Source organism: Stenella coeruleoalba (genome assembly GCF_951394435.1).
Source record: "Stenella coeruleoalba genome assembly, chromosome: 11".
In the NCBI taxonomy this organism is placed as follows: domain Eukaryota; kingdom Metazoa; phylum Chordata; class Mammalia; order Artiodactyla; family Delphinidae; genus Stenella; species Stenella coeruleoalba.
The window spans coordinates 77,743,104-77,756,462 of record NC_137157.1 but is presented as its reverse complement, the minus strand read 5'-3'; the positions used below and the strand labels follow the sequence as shown (position 1 = coordinate 77,756,462).

General features: G+C 38.9%; 1 protein-coding gene across 1 annotated transcript in view; it reads right to left on the bottom strand.

Moving 5' to 3' along the window:
• Positions 1-13,359, bottom strand: part of OVCH1 (ovochymase 1) — a gene marked incomplete at both ends in the record, with an annotated part of 53,446 nt that overhangs the window by 27,997 nt on the left and 12,090 nt on the right. The window contains 4 exons of the mRNA XM_079937514.1: positions 2,947-3,142; positions 3,571-3,643; positions 9,748-9,928; positions 11,010-11,084. Of these exons, the coding sequence (XP_079793640.1) occupies positions 2,947-3,142; positions 3,571-3,643; positions 9,748-9,928; positions 11,010-11,084 (525 nt within the window). The remainder of the gene's footprint in view (positions 1-2,946; positions 3,143-3,570; positions 3,644-9,747; positions 9,929-11,009; positions 11,085-13,359) is intronic.

Genomic DNA, 13,359 nt, shown 5'->3' with positions numbered 1-13,359 from the left:
CCCCTCCCAGAGGCTGGCCATTCCAGGTGATATTTGCAAAACTTATGGCCATTTTACTTTACTTCCTCATCTCCTCCCCCTCTCTGTGCTATAAAAGAAACTGGCCAAACCCCATAAGATGGCTTTTCAGAGACACTAGTCTGCTGTCTTCTTGGTCTGCGGGCTTTTCGAATAAAGTATTCCTTGCCTCGTCTCTGATTCATTGGACTGTCGTGTAGCGAGCAGAGTGAGCTTGGACTCGGTAGCACTCATATAAAACAAAACCATATTTCTCTTGTTCCTTTATTATCACTGAGGCCTAATCTCAGCTCTAATTTAAGATGACACTGATGATGAACACTAAAGAATTTCTTCTCCCGCCTGGTCCTCAGGCAGGTCTATGTTAACACGTGTTCTGCGTGACTTATTCTATCACTTTAGATTTATGACTAATTAAAAAAAGGTAAGTTCAGTATTTGATAGCCCTATAGCTTCTTGAAAAAAATTAATAAAAATTAATTTACATTTATGTAAATAGTATCTTATATTTTATTTATATTTACATTTATGTAAATAGTTCCTTAATATATTTATAAAGCTTTTTACTCTAAGCTATTAATACAACAACATTGTGAGGTGGGCTGTCACACTAATCTCACACATGAAAAAGCCAGAGCTCTGAAGATTTAATCACACAGCACCTATGGGACAGAACTAGCCTAGGTCCGACTCTAAATCTTATTTTTTTTTAGTGTTTGTTTGTTTTTGGTTTTTTTTGTGGTACGCGGGCCTCTCACTGCTGTGGCCTCTCCCGTTGCGGAGTACAGCCTCCGATGCGTAGGCTCAGTGGCCATGGCTCACAGGCCCAGCCGCTCCACGGCATGTGGGATCTTCCCTGACTGGTGCACAAACCCCCGTCCCCTGCATCGGCAGGCAGACTCTCAACCACTGCGCCACCAGGGAAGCCCTTATTATTTTTTTAATGTAGTAATCTAATACATAGATAATTTAATGTATTTAAAATCCTCTTTTCAGGGACCATCCCTAACAATGTTGATTACCATGTCTCAAAACTGAGAACTTGTTTTCTCTCTGAGACTAAAAGACTGAATTCACCTTTTATAAAACTGTAACCACCTCCGTCGTCCGGTGGTCATGGAGTTGGTGAAGGTTGAAGATGTTAAAGAACAGGCACATTTATTCAAGGGCTTTGAGGCCAGTGAGTCAATAAAAATTTACTGTTTCCTCTATGCTAGGTAGATGCTGAGTCCTGGAGAGAGAGCAGTAAATTAGGCAGAGATCTGCCTTCAAGAGGCTCCCGCTCTAAGGGGTGGGATGTAGAAAATGATTCTGTAAAATATGTTAAGTCCGTTTATGTGGAAGGAGATGATAAAACCAGGTAGTGCAGAGAGTGAAGGAAGGACAGTCCTGCTGCAAGAAAGGGGTCTGAGAAGATTTGAGTTGAGGATGGAGTAATGAGGAGGGGCTGTGAGAAGACTGGAATAGGAGTGCTCCGGGGCCAAGGAAACAAAGCACAGAGCTTGAGAAAGAAAGAAGACACAGGTCAGCCAACAAGGGGACAAAGGAGGAACTGAGGCTGGAGAAGTATGGGGAGGTCCAATGCAGAGCCTTCAGTGCTGGGCTAGGAGTTCAGATTGTATTCCAAATGTAACAAATAAGCCATTCAAGGTTTATCAGCTGAGCCACACTGATTTTAAATTCCACTTTTGATATTTATTAGCCATGGAATTTTAGCAAATTACTTAGACTTCAGGGCCATAATCTCCTCATTTGCAGAATGGGAGGATAAAATCTCCTCATATGGTGGTTGGTGAAGATTTTAGGAAAATGCAATTTGGCTGCAGGTAGCACAGTAAGCTGAGAACATGAATACTGTATGAGGTCAAAGATATCTCACCTCCTTCAAGCTCACAGACTTTATCATTATTTTTCTTTAAATTGAAGTATATTTAATTTACAATGTTGTGTTAGTTCCTGGTGTATAGTAAAGTGATTCAGTTATATATATATATATTCTTTTTCATTATAGTTTATATATAAACTATATATAGTTTATACATAAATTTTTCCATTATAGTTTATTACAAGATATTGAATTTAGTTCCCTGTGCTATACAGTAGGACCTTGTTGTTTATCTATATAGTAATGTATATATGTTAATCCCAAACTCTTAATTTATCCCTCCCCACCCCCTTTCCCCTTTGGTAACCATAAGTTTGTCTTCTACATCTGCAAGCTCACAGACTTTAAATGACATATAAACAGAAGGAAAATATAAAAGAAAATAACTTTATACAGTGAAAAGAAGCAGGACACAAACATCAACCCATTCAGATCTTTCAGTATTTCACTATGGCTTTAAGAAATCTAGAATCTAGCCCAGGGGTCATCAAACCCCAGCCAACAGGCCAATTTCATGCCAGGCCCTAACCGAAGCCTATTTATTACAAGCCTAGTTATTACATCCCCAAGCCTATCTATTACAATCCATGAACTAATTCTGATTTGTACTTTTTTTAAATGGTTGAAAAGAAAATCCAAAAAACGAATAACATTTTGTGACAAGATTATTGTATAAAATTTAAGACTCATGGACAAGTTCTGTTGGAATACAGCCACATCCATGCTATAACATATTGTCCATGGCTGCTTTGTGCTACAACGGCAGATTTGAATAGCTGTGACAGAGACCACATGGCTTACAAGGCATAAAATACTTCTATCTGGCCTTTCACAGATCTAGCCTACCTATGATTAAGTCACCCTGATGAAAAATATAAAACAGCTCATTCTCTAATTTGATGAGCTTTACAGCTACATAAAACATGGTTTCAATGTTTCAGAAGGAAGAAGGGCTAAAGCAGATACTACTTGATATCATTTCCATGACACATTCTCAAAACTCTCAACCAGCAGTGATGTTTATGCAAAAGTAAAATGTTTACCTTCACTAACACTTCCCCATCCAGTCACAACACAGATCTCAGAGGAAAACAGAGGCTCCGTGCTGTGCGGGAGACACACTGGCCTCACCACTGAGTTGAGCTCCAGAGCAGAGCTCAGCTGTATTAGGGCAATGTCAGAGTCAAAGGTCAGTCTGTCAAAGTCTTCGTGCACCACAATGTGTTTTGCCCTTCTCACCTGTATTGTTAGCAAGCAAGAGATTACAAGGCAAAGTCAATGAGTTGAACAACTTCCTTGTATACTGGTCCAAAATAATCTTAAATCTCTGCATTTCCACACATCAGTAATGAAGATGATTTTGTACTAAATTAAAAAGGGCAATCTCTGTTAATAATTTACAGGAGTCCATGCACCGCTTTCTGAGGACTGGTGGTCCTAGAAAAACCAGACTATGGTAGACCTGTGTACATGGACCTGAATTTGCACTTCCTGACTCACCTCACCTAATTTTCAGATTAAATGTGATCTTAAATGGTATCTTTAAATGTTAGTATAAATGATAAGTATACGAGGGCATTAGGGGATTAATAACTACATGTTTTAGCTAAATGTATTCCCTGGCATGTGAAAATTTAGGCAGAATAACCATTAAAACCATTTCTCACCTGCTCAGTTGGTTCCTTCAAGGTTCTGTCATGGTCTCCAGCAACAATGGTCCACAAGAGTGGATTATTTTTCCTGGAGAGAGAAGAACAACAAAAGTTTGTCATGAAAACACATTTTTCACCATTTGGTCTAACCCCTTCTGGCCCTACCAACATGCACTGTTCAGTTCAGTCAGGGGCCACCCACTACCCTGTCTGGCACTTTTGTGTAACCAGCAATGCTACACTCTGCCTCCTGACCTACCTGAGGACAAGTTCCTAATTGTGTATCTTGCCCCCTTCTTTTGGCCATAAAATGTCTTTGGAGCCCTTATCAAATATCACCAAAGACTATTTTTAAGTTAAGAAGGAAAAAAGAAAAGTTAGAGCTTATTTTAATTTCATAGTGATATTAGGAATGCATGAAAAAAGTTACCTTCATAATGAGGTAGATTCTGGTCCATGTTTTACTGTTAAAAGTATCCAAACATTCTATTACAGGAACCAGAATTGATGAAACTCAGGTTAAAAAAGAATTTGTCAATTCAAAAATAGGTAAAATTCACGTATAGTGTTAGAGGTCAGGGCACTGATTCCTGTTAGAGGGGTGATTGTTGGGAGAGGCTCGAGGGGGGCCCCTATTTGTTTCTTGATCTGGGTGCTGGTTACATGGGTGTTTGCTTTGTGTAAATTTCTCTAACTGTACTAAAGATTTGCACACATTTGACATACTTCAAAAAGATGTCTAAAAATTTAAATGTACATCCATTAATTTGCCACATCAAGATCTCCAGGGCTCCCCTGGTGGCACAGTGGTTAAGAATCCACCTGCCAATGCAGGGGCCATGGGTTTGAGCCCTGGTCCAGGAAGATCCCACATGCCGCGGAGCAACTAAGCCTGTGCTCCACAACTACTGAGCCTGCGCTCTAGAGCCCGCGAGCCACAACTGCTGAAGCCCACGTACCTAGAGCCTGTGCTCCACAACAAGAGAAGCCACCACAATGAGAAGCCCGCGTGCTGCAACGAAAAGTAGCCCCTGCTCGCCGCAACTAGAGAAAGCCTGCGCGCAGCAATGAAGACCCAATGCAGCCAAAAATAAATTTAAAAAAAAGATCTTCAGTTGAAAAAATATCCAAGTAAAGAGTCTCTCAATTGCCAGAAGTACACTGTCACTTTAGCTCGGAGATTAAGTTTTCATTTTTCAAAACTGTTTCTTCAGTAAAATTTATTGAAATTATTTTTCAATACACTTTATTCAAAGGAGATGTTTCTTAATACACATAGGCATCTTCTCTCTAGTCATAACCATGCTCATTTCAATTTCTTGCATGATGAGTCTGACTCATTCATGTGTTTCAATGTGCCTCTATTAAGGGAACTAACTTAGGTAAAGTGCCTGGCAAGTACTCTACAGATGGTAAAGACTCCATAATGGTAGCCATTTATTATTATCATTGTTCTTATCTGTCATGCACTCTAATGGAAGGATCAACTTTATTCTCAAAGTCACCCTCTAAATCATTACTAATTTATTTCTTAAAGCTGTTACCAAGCTGTTGTCCTAGAATCATACCCCTGCCCTTGCCTTGAAAGGAAACCAATTGCTCGTATCTAAGTCTCAGGAGGAAGTTGCAAAGAGAAAAACAAGAACTGGTTAGACCCAACTAGCCTCAAGATGGTGGAAGATTTGACTTCCACTAGACCTTGGACCTCATTATACGCTCATTGTAATACAATAGCTAAATGACGTACCCACCAGCGCCATGACAGTTAATGGTTGCCATAACACTGGAAAAGCCCATACAAGAACTGAAATGGAGTGCTGCATCAGTTCCAGGTCCAAACCACACCCTTGTTCTCTGATAAGTCATGGATATTCCTCCCACTCTTTCCAATTCCCTCCCTTTTACTTCGACCCTCCTATATATATGGTGTCTCCACCAGAATTGGGTTAAGAAGTTGAATTTCGAACTAAATTCCCACTTCTCCATTCTTCTGCCATTGAACAAAGCTTCTGCTGTCCCAGTCTCAGCATTGGTTTCATGATTGGCTGTGTGAATCCGAGTGGAAAAAGAACCTCCCTGGCTGAGACAAGGGGTGTCCCAGCATGTGTTCAGGCGACCAATTTGATGACAAATTAATTCTACCTTTTTATACAGAGAATAGTGTCCACAATACAAAGAAATAATAAACATCATGGTAGAGGTGATAATGTAGCTCACAATCTCTAGTGAAGAAATTGTGCACAGTCATCAAATATCCTTTTATTTGGTAGAGAACACTGTAAAAAGTATATGACAACACAACGTACACTTTATAAAGCAATAAAGCTTGAGATTTCTCCAATATGGGACAATAACTGAAGGTATCAATTTATGAATTTCTCTAGCCTTTCTTCCCACTTGCCCATGATCAAGCTTCATTTCTTGTATCCTTATGGCCTCATCCCCAACGCAACAATGGGACATGTATCACTTACTGCAACAGGAGAAGAAAGAGTAACTGCTAAGTTACAGAAAGGGGCTGAAATTGAAAAAAACGCTGATTTAGGTTTGAGACAGAAAGATTCCAATGCACAATTGCAAAGTGAGTTTAGTGCCCTAAAGTGAGTTAAAAATCCCACATGATCACGAAGACCAGAGTGGAGTCAGCAAAATAAGAACACACCAGGTTTTTCCTAAGGATAGAACAACATTACCCAGGAACTTGTTAGAAATACAGACTCTCCGGCCCCACACCAGACTTTAAGTCAGAAACCCTCCAGGCAATTCTGATGTTTGCTGAAGTTTGAGAACTAATACTAAGGGTAACCAGTGCCAGGGACAGTAGTATATGGGAGGTGATACAGTGTTGCTGTCAGTCGTCCTTATTGTCTTTGGAGCACTACCCAGCAATGCCAGCAAAAATGATGTCTATCTCAGCTCCCAGATTTTGCACACTTCCTCAACTGGCTCATCCCACATGGCAAACCTGCCTTCTCAGTGGATTTGGATACTCAGAAGTCCCCTTCTATGGAGGATGGAGCCCTGGATGTCTATAAGATTGATGAAGTTGAGGCAGGGAGAAGCAAGTCCTTGAAGGAATCAGCTGAAGAGTTCCCTAAAGGCAAGGCATGAAGGGAACATACTACCTCGGTTATACCAGCATATCAAACACTTCTGGGGTAAAGATCTATATAGTTCAAGCTTCAAAAAGATATTTTTCTGGTCAAGTAAGTTAGGCAACTGTGAAAAGTTAAAGAAAAAATGAGGTGCACAGACATTTTTCATATCAGTATAAATACAAGGCACAATGTTTTGTGCAAAAAATTATAAAATACTACAAAGTACATTTAATGTGCATAACATTAATGGAAAATCAGATAATTAAAACATTTTAATATTGATTACTTCCAGAGAGGCGGAATGGATTAGTGTAATGGAGAAGGTAGTTTAGATTTTACCTGATAACTTTATTTAACTGCCTTTTAAAACAAACATCATTACTATTTTAATGAAATTTTACAAAGAAACCAAGAAGGTTCACTAATGATATTGGACACAAGTTCTTTTTGTGGTTAACTTAAATGGTTCACAAACATTTTTAGCTGACTCTGTTTATTAATCTCAATTGACTCATCAAGTTGAATATTCTACCTTGTGAAGAATGGTTTGCTGTGCTCTGTATCTTGCTGCAAGGAGTCATGGTCCATGACATTAATTCAGGAACAGACTAAACTATTTGACAAGGGAGTCTGCCAAAGCTTCTGCTGTGCCTCTGGTATCAATACTAATAGCTGTTTTCTCTAATGCATTAATTTTCACTAATTAGTCAGCTATAACTGAGGCTTTTCCATGGTACATAAAAATGCACTTTGATAGAACTCTTATAAAATGGCTTCTCCAAGGGCAGAAGGTGTTAGAATGAACCATGTGGTTACTGGATTGAGTTGGAAATATTCGCATGAACTCATGTTTACTTTAATATAGGTACAGATAGATAAATATGTTTATATAAGTGAGTTAGTATGCATACTTACATTTTCTAGCTCTTTCAGCTAAGAGGGCCTAGAAACAATAGCCCCCTAGTAGCAAGCAGGGTGCCCAGCACCCAGATCTTGACTTCTCATGCCATTCTCCAATAAAATGAACCAGGGCTCACGGGAGAAATGGCTGTTTCTAGGACTGAGAGGGGAATACCTAAGATGAACCTGGAGCATCCTGTAGTGTCACAAAGGATGGGGGAATATCAAAAAGACAAGAAGCCACTCTGAAAGAACTCACAGTAGTCAAAGCTGGAACAATTTGAGCAACAAAATAAATATACAGTATTTATAAAAATAAATATTTTCAAGTCCGCACCGGTATAAATACATGATTTAATAAATAAAAGGAAGAGAAGAGGTAAATCTCGCATACAGAAGAATTTCAAATAATTTTTGTAGGAAGCTCTGCGCTCAAGAAGGTGGAGCTTAAGGCCCAACTGTTTGAGTGTGGGCTACCCTTAGCCACTTGCTTCCAAAGAGTAGGTAAGGATGGGGGGAAGATGCACCTTTACAGTGGAGACACCTGGTAAACACTGCCTGGGCCAGTGATGGAGGTTAACGTCATCATTGAGAAGTCATGTTGACAGCTTGTACCCTTGATATGATGTGATAAGAAGAGCATGTTGCCTCTGTGTTCCTCCTCCCCCAAATCCATAATCCCAGTAAAACCATGAGAAAAACATCAGACGAACTCAAACTGAGGTACATTCTACAAAATACCAGATGAGTACTCCTAAATACTGTCCAGGTCATCAAAAACAAGGAAAGTCAGTGAGACTCAGAGCCAAGAGGAGGCGAAGGAGACAGAACAACTAAATGCACCTTGGTGTCCTGAATGGCAGAGGGAACAGCAACTACACAGACCTTGTGAAAGGAAAAGCACAGCATGTTTGAGGAAGGGGGTGGGTCCACCGGGGACAAGCAGGGGAGGGGTCAAGATGGAGTCAGGGACAGGGAAGGGTTCTGGACCTTGACTGTACATTGGAATCATCTGGAGAGTATTTATTTATTTATTTATTTTGAAGTATAGTTGATTTACAATGTTGTGTAAATTTCTGCTGTACAGCAAAGTGATTCAGTTTTATATATATATATATATATATATATATATATATATATACATTTTAAAAAAATATTCTTTTCCATTATGGTTTATCATAGGATATTGAATATAGTTCTCTCTGCTATACAGTAGGACCTTATTGTTTATCCTCGGGAGTATTTAAATTTACAGTGTCCAGAACCAACCCACAAGTGATTGCCTTAACTAGTCTGGACTGAAAGTGAATTAATTACAGTTACACACACCCACATGATTTAATCTATATATGTTATAAAGATAAAAGCAAATCACAGAAGAATATAAACTATAGTTCTTTTATATTAATATCAAAACCAGGAAAAACAGGCAATATACTGGTTTTAGGGATTCATAGATGTTAAAACGAAAAAAAAAGCAAAGGAATTATGAACACAAAATTTAGCATAGTGTTTACCTCTTTGGGAGGGGCACTAAGGGGTTTTGAAAGGAAAGTGTAAAGGTCCTTCTTACGCTAGGTAGTAGGGACACAAATATACATTTACTAACTATTCTTTAGATTACATATGTATATTATGTACAGTTTTTCATATCATGGCATAGTTTACAATTTAAAAACACAGAAAGTTCAGTGATGAAGGTGTGGATTATCCTACTGTGCTCTCCACTGTCGTGAACCATACTTTAAAAGGAACAGCGCTAAACCAATCCAGGGTAAGGTACATTGCATGGTGAGGCCTCTGGAATTACAAACAATAGAACAATGAGCATTTAGCTTAAGGATTAAGTTAAGGCAATGGGAGAGGGCTGTTATGTGAAAAAAGAAAGAGATTGAGTTCTTGTTTTCTGGAACTGCAGTAAATTTAGATCAATAAGTTTCTGCTACAGAGAAGCAGACTTGGGCTTAACATAATCAGATATCCCCATAAATGGGATGAACAATTTCAAGATTTGATTTGCTTTTTCCTCACTGACATTGTTTAAATAGAGGCTAGGTGGACCTGGGGCAGAAACACTGAAAGGAAGATTCATGCTTTAGAATTAGTCTGGATGATTTTAGAAGTTAGACAATTTTACTTATGTCCTAGGTACGGTACATGAATACATTAGTAAAATATCATCAGTCTCACTCACGATTGCACACAATGGGCTGCAGTCAGAATCCAGCTAGAGCTGATGATGGCACCTCCACACTGGTGATTGCCTAGAAACCTCAAACCCACCTGCCATGGCCAGCAGTGGGGGCAGGCTTCCTCCCCTCCTGCAATTCTCCTGGAAAGCCACTGGGGACTAAATGGAGGGATGCCACAGACACCTACAGCAAAGGAGATCAAACTAATGACCCATCCAACTGAAATAATTAAGAACACACTCCTCCCCCAATGGCTTGCCATAGCCAACAGTAGTAATTCCCAAATACCAGATGAGTTTCATGAAGATACAGATTCCTAAGACCCATCTCTGTAGAATCCGACTTTAAAAGCTTGCCTAGGTGACTCTGCTAAGCAATCAGGTTTTTAGGTACTGGCCTAAAAAAATTATATTTCTTCATTCATTTAACAAATATTTATTTAGTGTTTGGTGTTGCCAGGCACTGTTCTAGGCATTGGTGACATATCAATGAACAGCATACTGTAGACAAAAATCCTGGCCCTCATGGAACTTACATTCTAGTAGGAAAATTCTGTTTGTTAGCAAAGGATACAAGGTTCTTTATTATACATCCTTGTTTAATCTCTCTTTCTCATTGTATAAAACCATTTACCAATCCCCAAACACACCAAATTGGCTCAGACATCCAAATGCTGTTCTCTTGTCTGGAATACTGCTGTGACTCAGATCAAGTACTATCTTCTCCATGAAGTCTTCTCTGACTCCCCCGTAAGAGGCAGACAATTTTCCCTCTTTATAGCTCCCTGTGCAACTTTCTATTGATATTAAAACCCATCAACTAGAACATATGAAATACATGCATACAGAGCAATGAAAGTTCGTAATATTTAACCAGACACTTAAGATTATAATGAAGTTAAGAGTTGCAAGTGTGTTAAAAAAATGAAAACAAAAAAGTTTTGTTTTCACCCTTTGCCCCCAAATGCAAAATCATATTAAACATAGAATTTAGGAAGATATTTTAAGTTTGCATAGGAATAAATGAGGACAAGGAATGCTCTCTGTACCTCTTTTTTCCTGTCATAAAGCTTATTTCTTCTTCCCTCTATCTATAAGTCTATACTCAAACCCAAACAGGGTTCTGGAAATTTCACGGGCTTAAATATAAAACTCATTCTTGCTCACTGTGAAGCTATATCAGTGCAAGATGAGGTTTCTGTAAAGAGACATCTAGTTAAAGAAAGGAAATTAAACAGATAAGAATCACATGGTCATCAACTCACCATATGGAATATCTTTTGTAGAAGATACAGCATTGGTTTTGGAAGATGACGTTGATCCGATTTTGTTTAATGAATCTGCAGAGGAAAAAATATTAATTGAAAATATTTAGAGTAGCCTATAGTAGCTGACCCTACTTGCTTACATGGTCAATCATAGAACTGCTCTTAAGTTGATCTAACTACTACTATCTTTCAAATGTTATGTCAGATCCCATACATGTGATTTGGTCATATATCTCATAATATCCCTGTTGTACCATTTTAAGCATTTCTTCCTTCCTTGGCTCCATGAAATTACTCTCCTGGTTTTTAAAAAATATATCTATGGTCATCTTTTCCCAATCTCAGTCTTTATTTCAGGATCCTATTCTTCATTCTGAAAGATATTCCACGAAAGTACTGTTCATAGCCCTATTTTTATTCATTCACATATATATGACTTCCAAATGTCCATCTTCGATCTAAATCTCCTTCCTGAATTCTGGATCTAGGACTGCTAGATCTAGGACTAATTCTAGGACTGCTGGATACCTCCATCTGAATCTCCCACAAGCTCATAAAAATCCACATATCTCAAATGGAATCAATTGATTTTAACAGTCAAGATGGTCTTGTTATGTTTCTCTGTATCATTTAATGACTCCACAATCCATGCAGCCACTCAAGTTAGAATCCTGGAAATCATGCTGGAATTTTTCTTCTTCATATATCTCCTTCCCCACAACATAACTAATCAAGCAATGTCAGAATAAATTCTTACCATCATGTCCTCACTACTCTCCTTGTGAGTGAGCTCACCCCTGACCTCTAATGCCATCTTCTACATTACCACTAAGGTTTGAATTCTGGCTCCACCTCGTGCCAGCTATGCACCTTGGGGAAAGTTATTGAACTCCTAAGCCTCTGTTCCCTCATCTGTGAAAAGGGGAACAGTATACAAACCTCTTAGGTTTGTACTGAGGAATAAATGTAATAATACATGTGAAATGCTTAGTCCATACCTGGTACAGGGTGAGTAATCAATAAATGTTAAATAGATATGCTGTCACTGTGGTACTTAACATTTAATATCCTGTGTCCATCATGATCTAACTCTCGCCTTTTTTATCATTCCCTCCAAAACTGCAACAAAATTGAGGTATTTGTAGTTTTCTGTACAACATCCATTCTCTTTCACATTAGGGTCTTTGCATATGATATTCCTTTTGTCTGAGTAAAGGCTACTTTATTTTCTAGAATGACTAGAATCATACTAATCCTTCAAAGCCCTCAAATATCCCAAAACAGAGCCAATCTCATTTCTGAGTTACACTCTCAAATCTGAATTATCTCCTTTTCATATAAGGTGCTTGGAATCTTTTTTGATCATCTAGTGGACATAGTTTCTTGGCATCATCTGAAGTACTTTTTAAAGCACAGGTTCCAGGGCCCCATTCCACATCTACAGAATCAAAATCTTTGGGGGTGGGCCCAGGAATCTGTATTTTAATTTTGCTACCTAGGTGATTCAAGCACCCTAAATTTAGGTAAACATGGTTAAATTATCTTCCCTATAACCATTTCCATAAGCAAAATATCACAATCATACAAGTGTTTATACTCACCTAAGGGTAAAACGCTGAATCTAGCCTTGAAGCGTTGGAAATTCTTTTCACCATCACTTTTAAAATGAATCACCATCATATTACCAGGACTGAATACCCGAGTAGCATTCAAGATTTCACAAAGCTTGGCTGTAAAAGTTTTAGGGAACTTTGCTTTATAGTTACAAAAAATTAAAAATCAGAAAACAGAGGTAAAACATCATCCAATTAATTTTCTTCCAAAAAGTTTTGTTTTCTCCAACTTTGCTTTGTACCCTTCCATTTCACGTGGGAATCAAACACTAGTTTCAAGATAACAATGTACTATAATTTTATCTCGCAGGAAAAACTCTATAGATAGGGCAAGAATATCTGACTTTTAGTATGCATAGAAACCTCAGTTGACTGTTAATTTACAGACAATGAGAAGAGGTGAATTAAAGAAAATCCCAGGGGCTTCCCTGGTGGCGCAGTGGTTGAGAGTCTGCCTGCCGATGCAGGGGATGCGGGTTCGTGTCCCGGTCCGGGAAGATCCCACATGCAGCAGAGCAGCTGGGCCTGTGAGCCATGGCCGCTGAGCCTGTGCTCCGCAACGGGAGAGGCCGCAGCAGTGAGAGGCCCGTGTACAGCAAAAAAAAAAAAAAAAAAGAAAAAAAAGAAAATCCCAAACTTGGTATTCGTCCTTCCAAACAGAGCATGGCTACACTTTATGTGATAGGTAACACATAAACCCCACTCTATATGGGTCCCGATCTGTTGCATCCGGG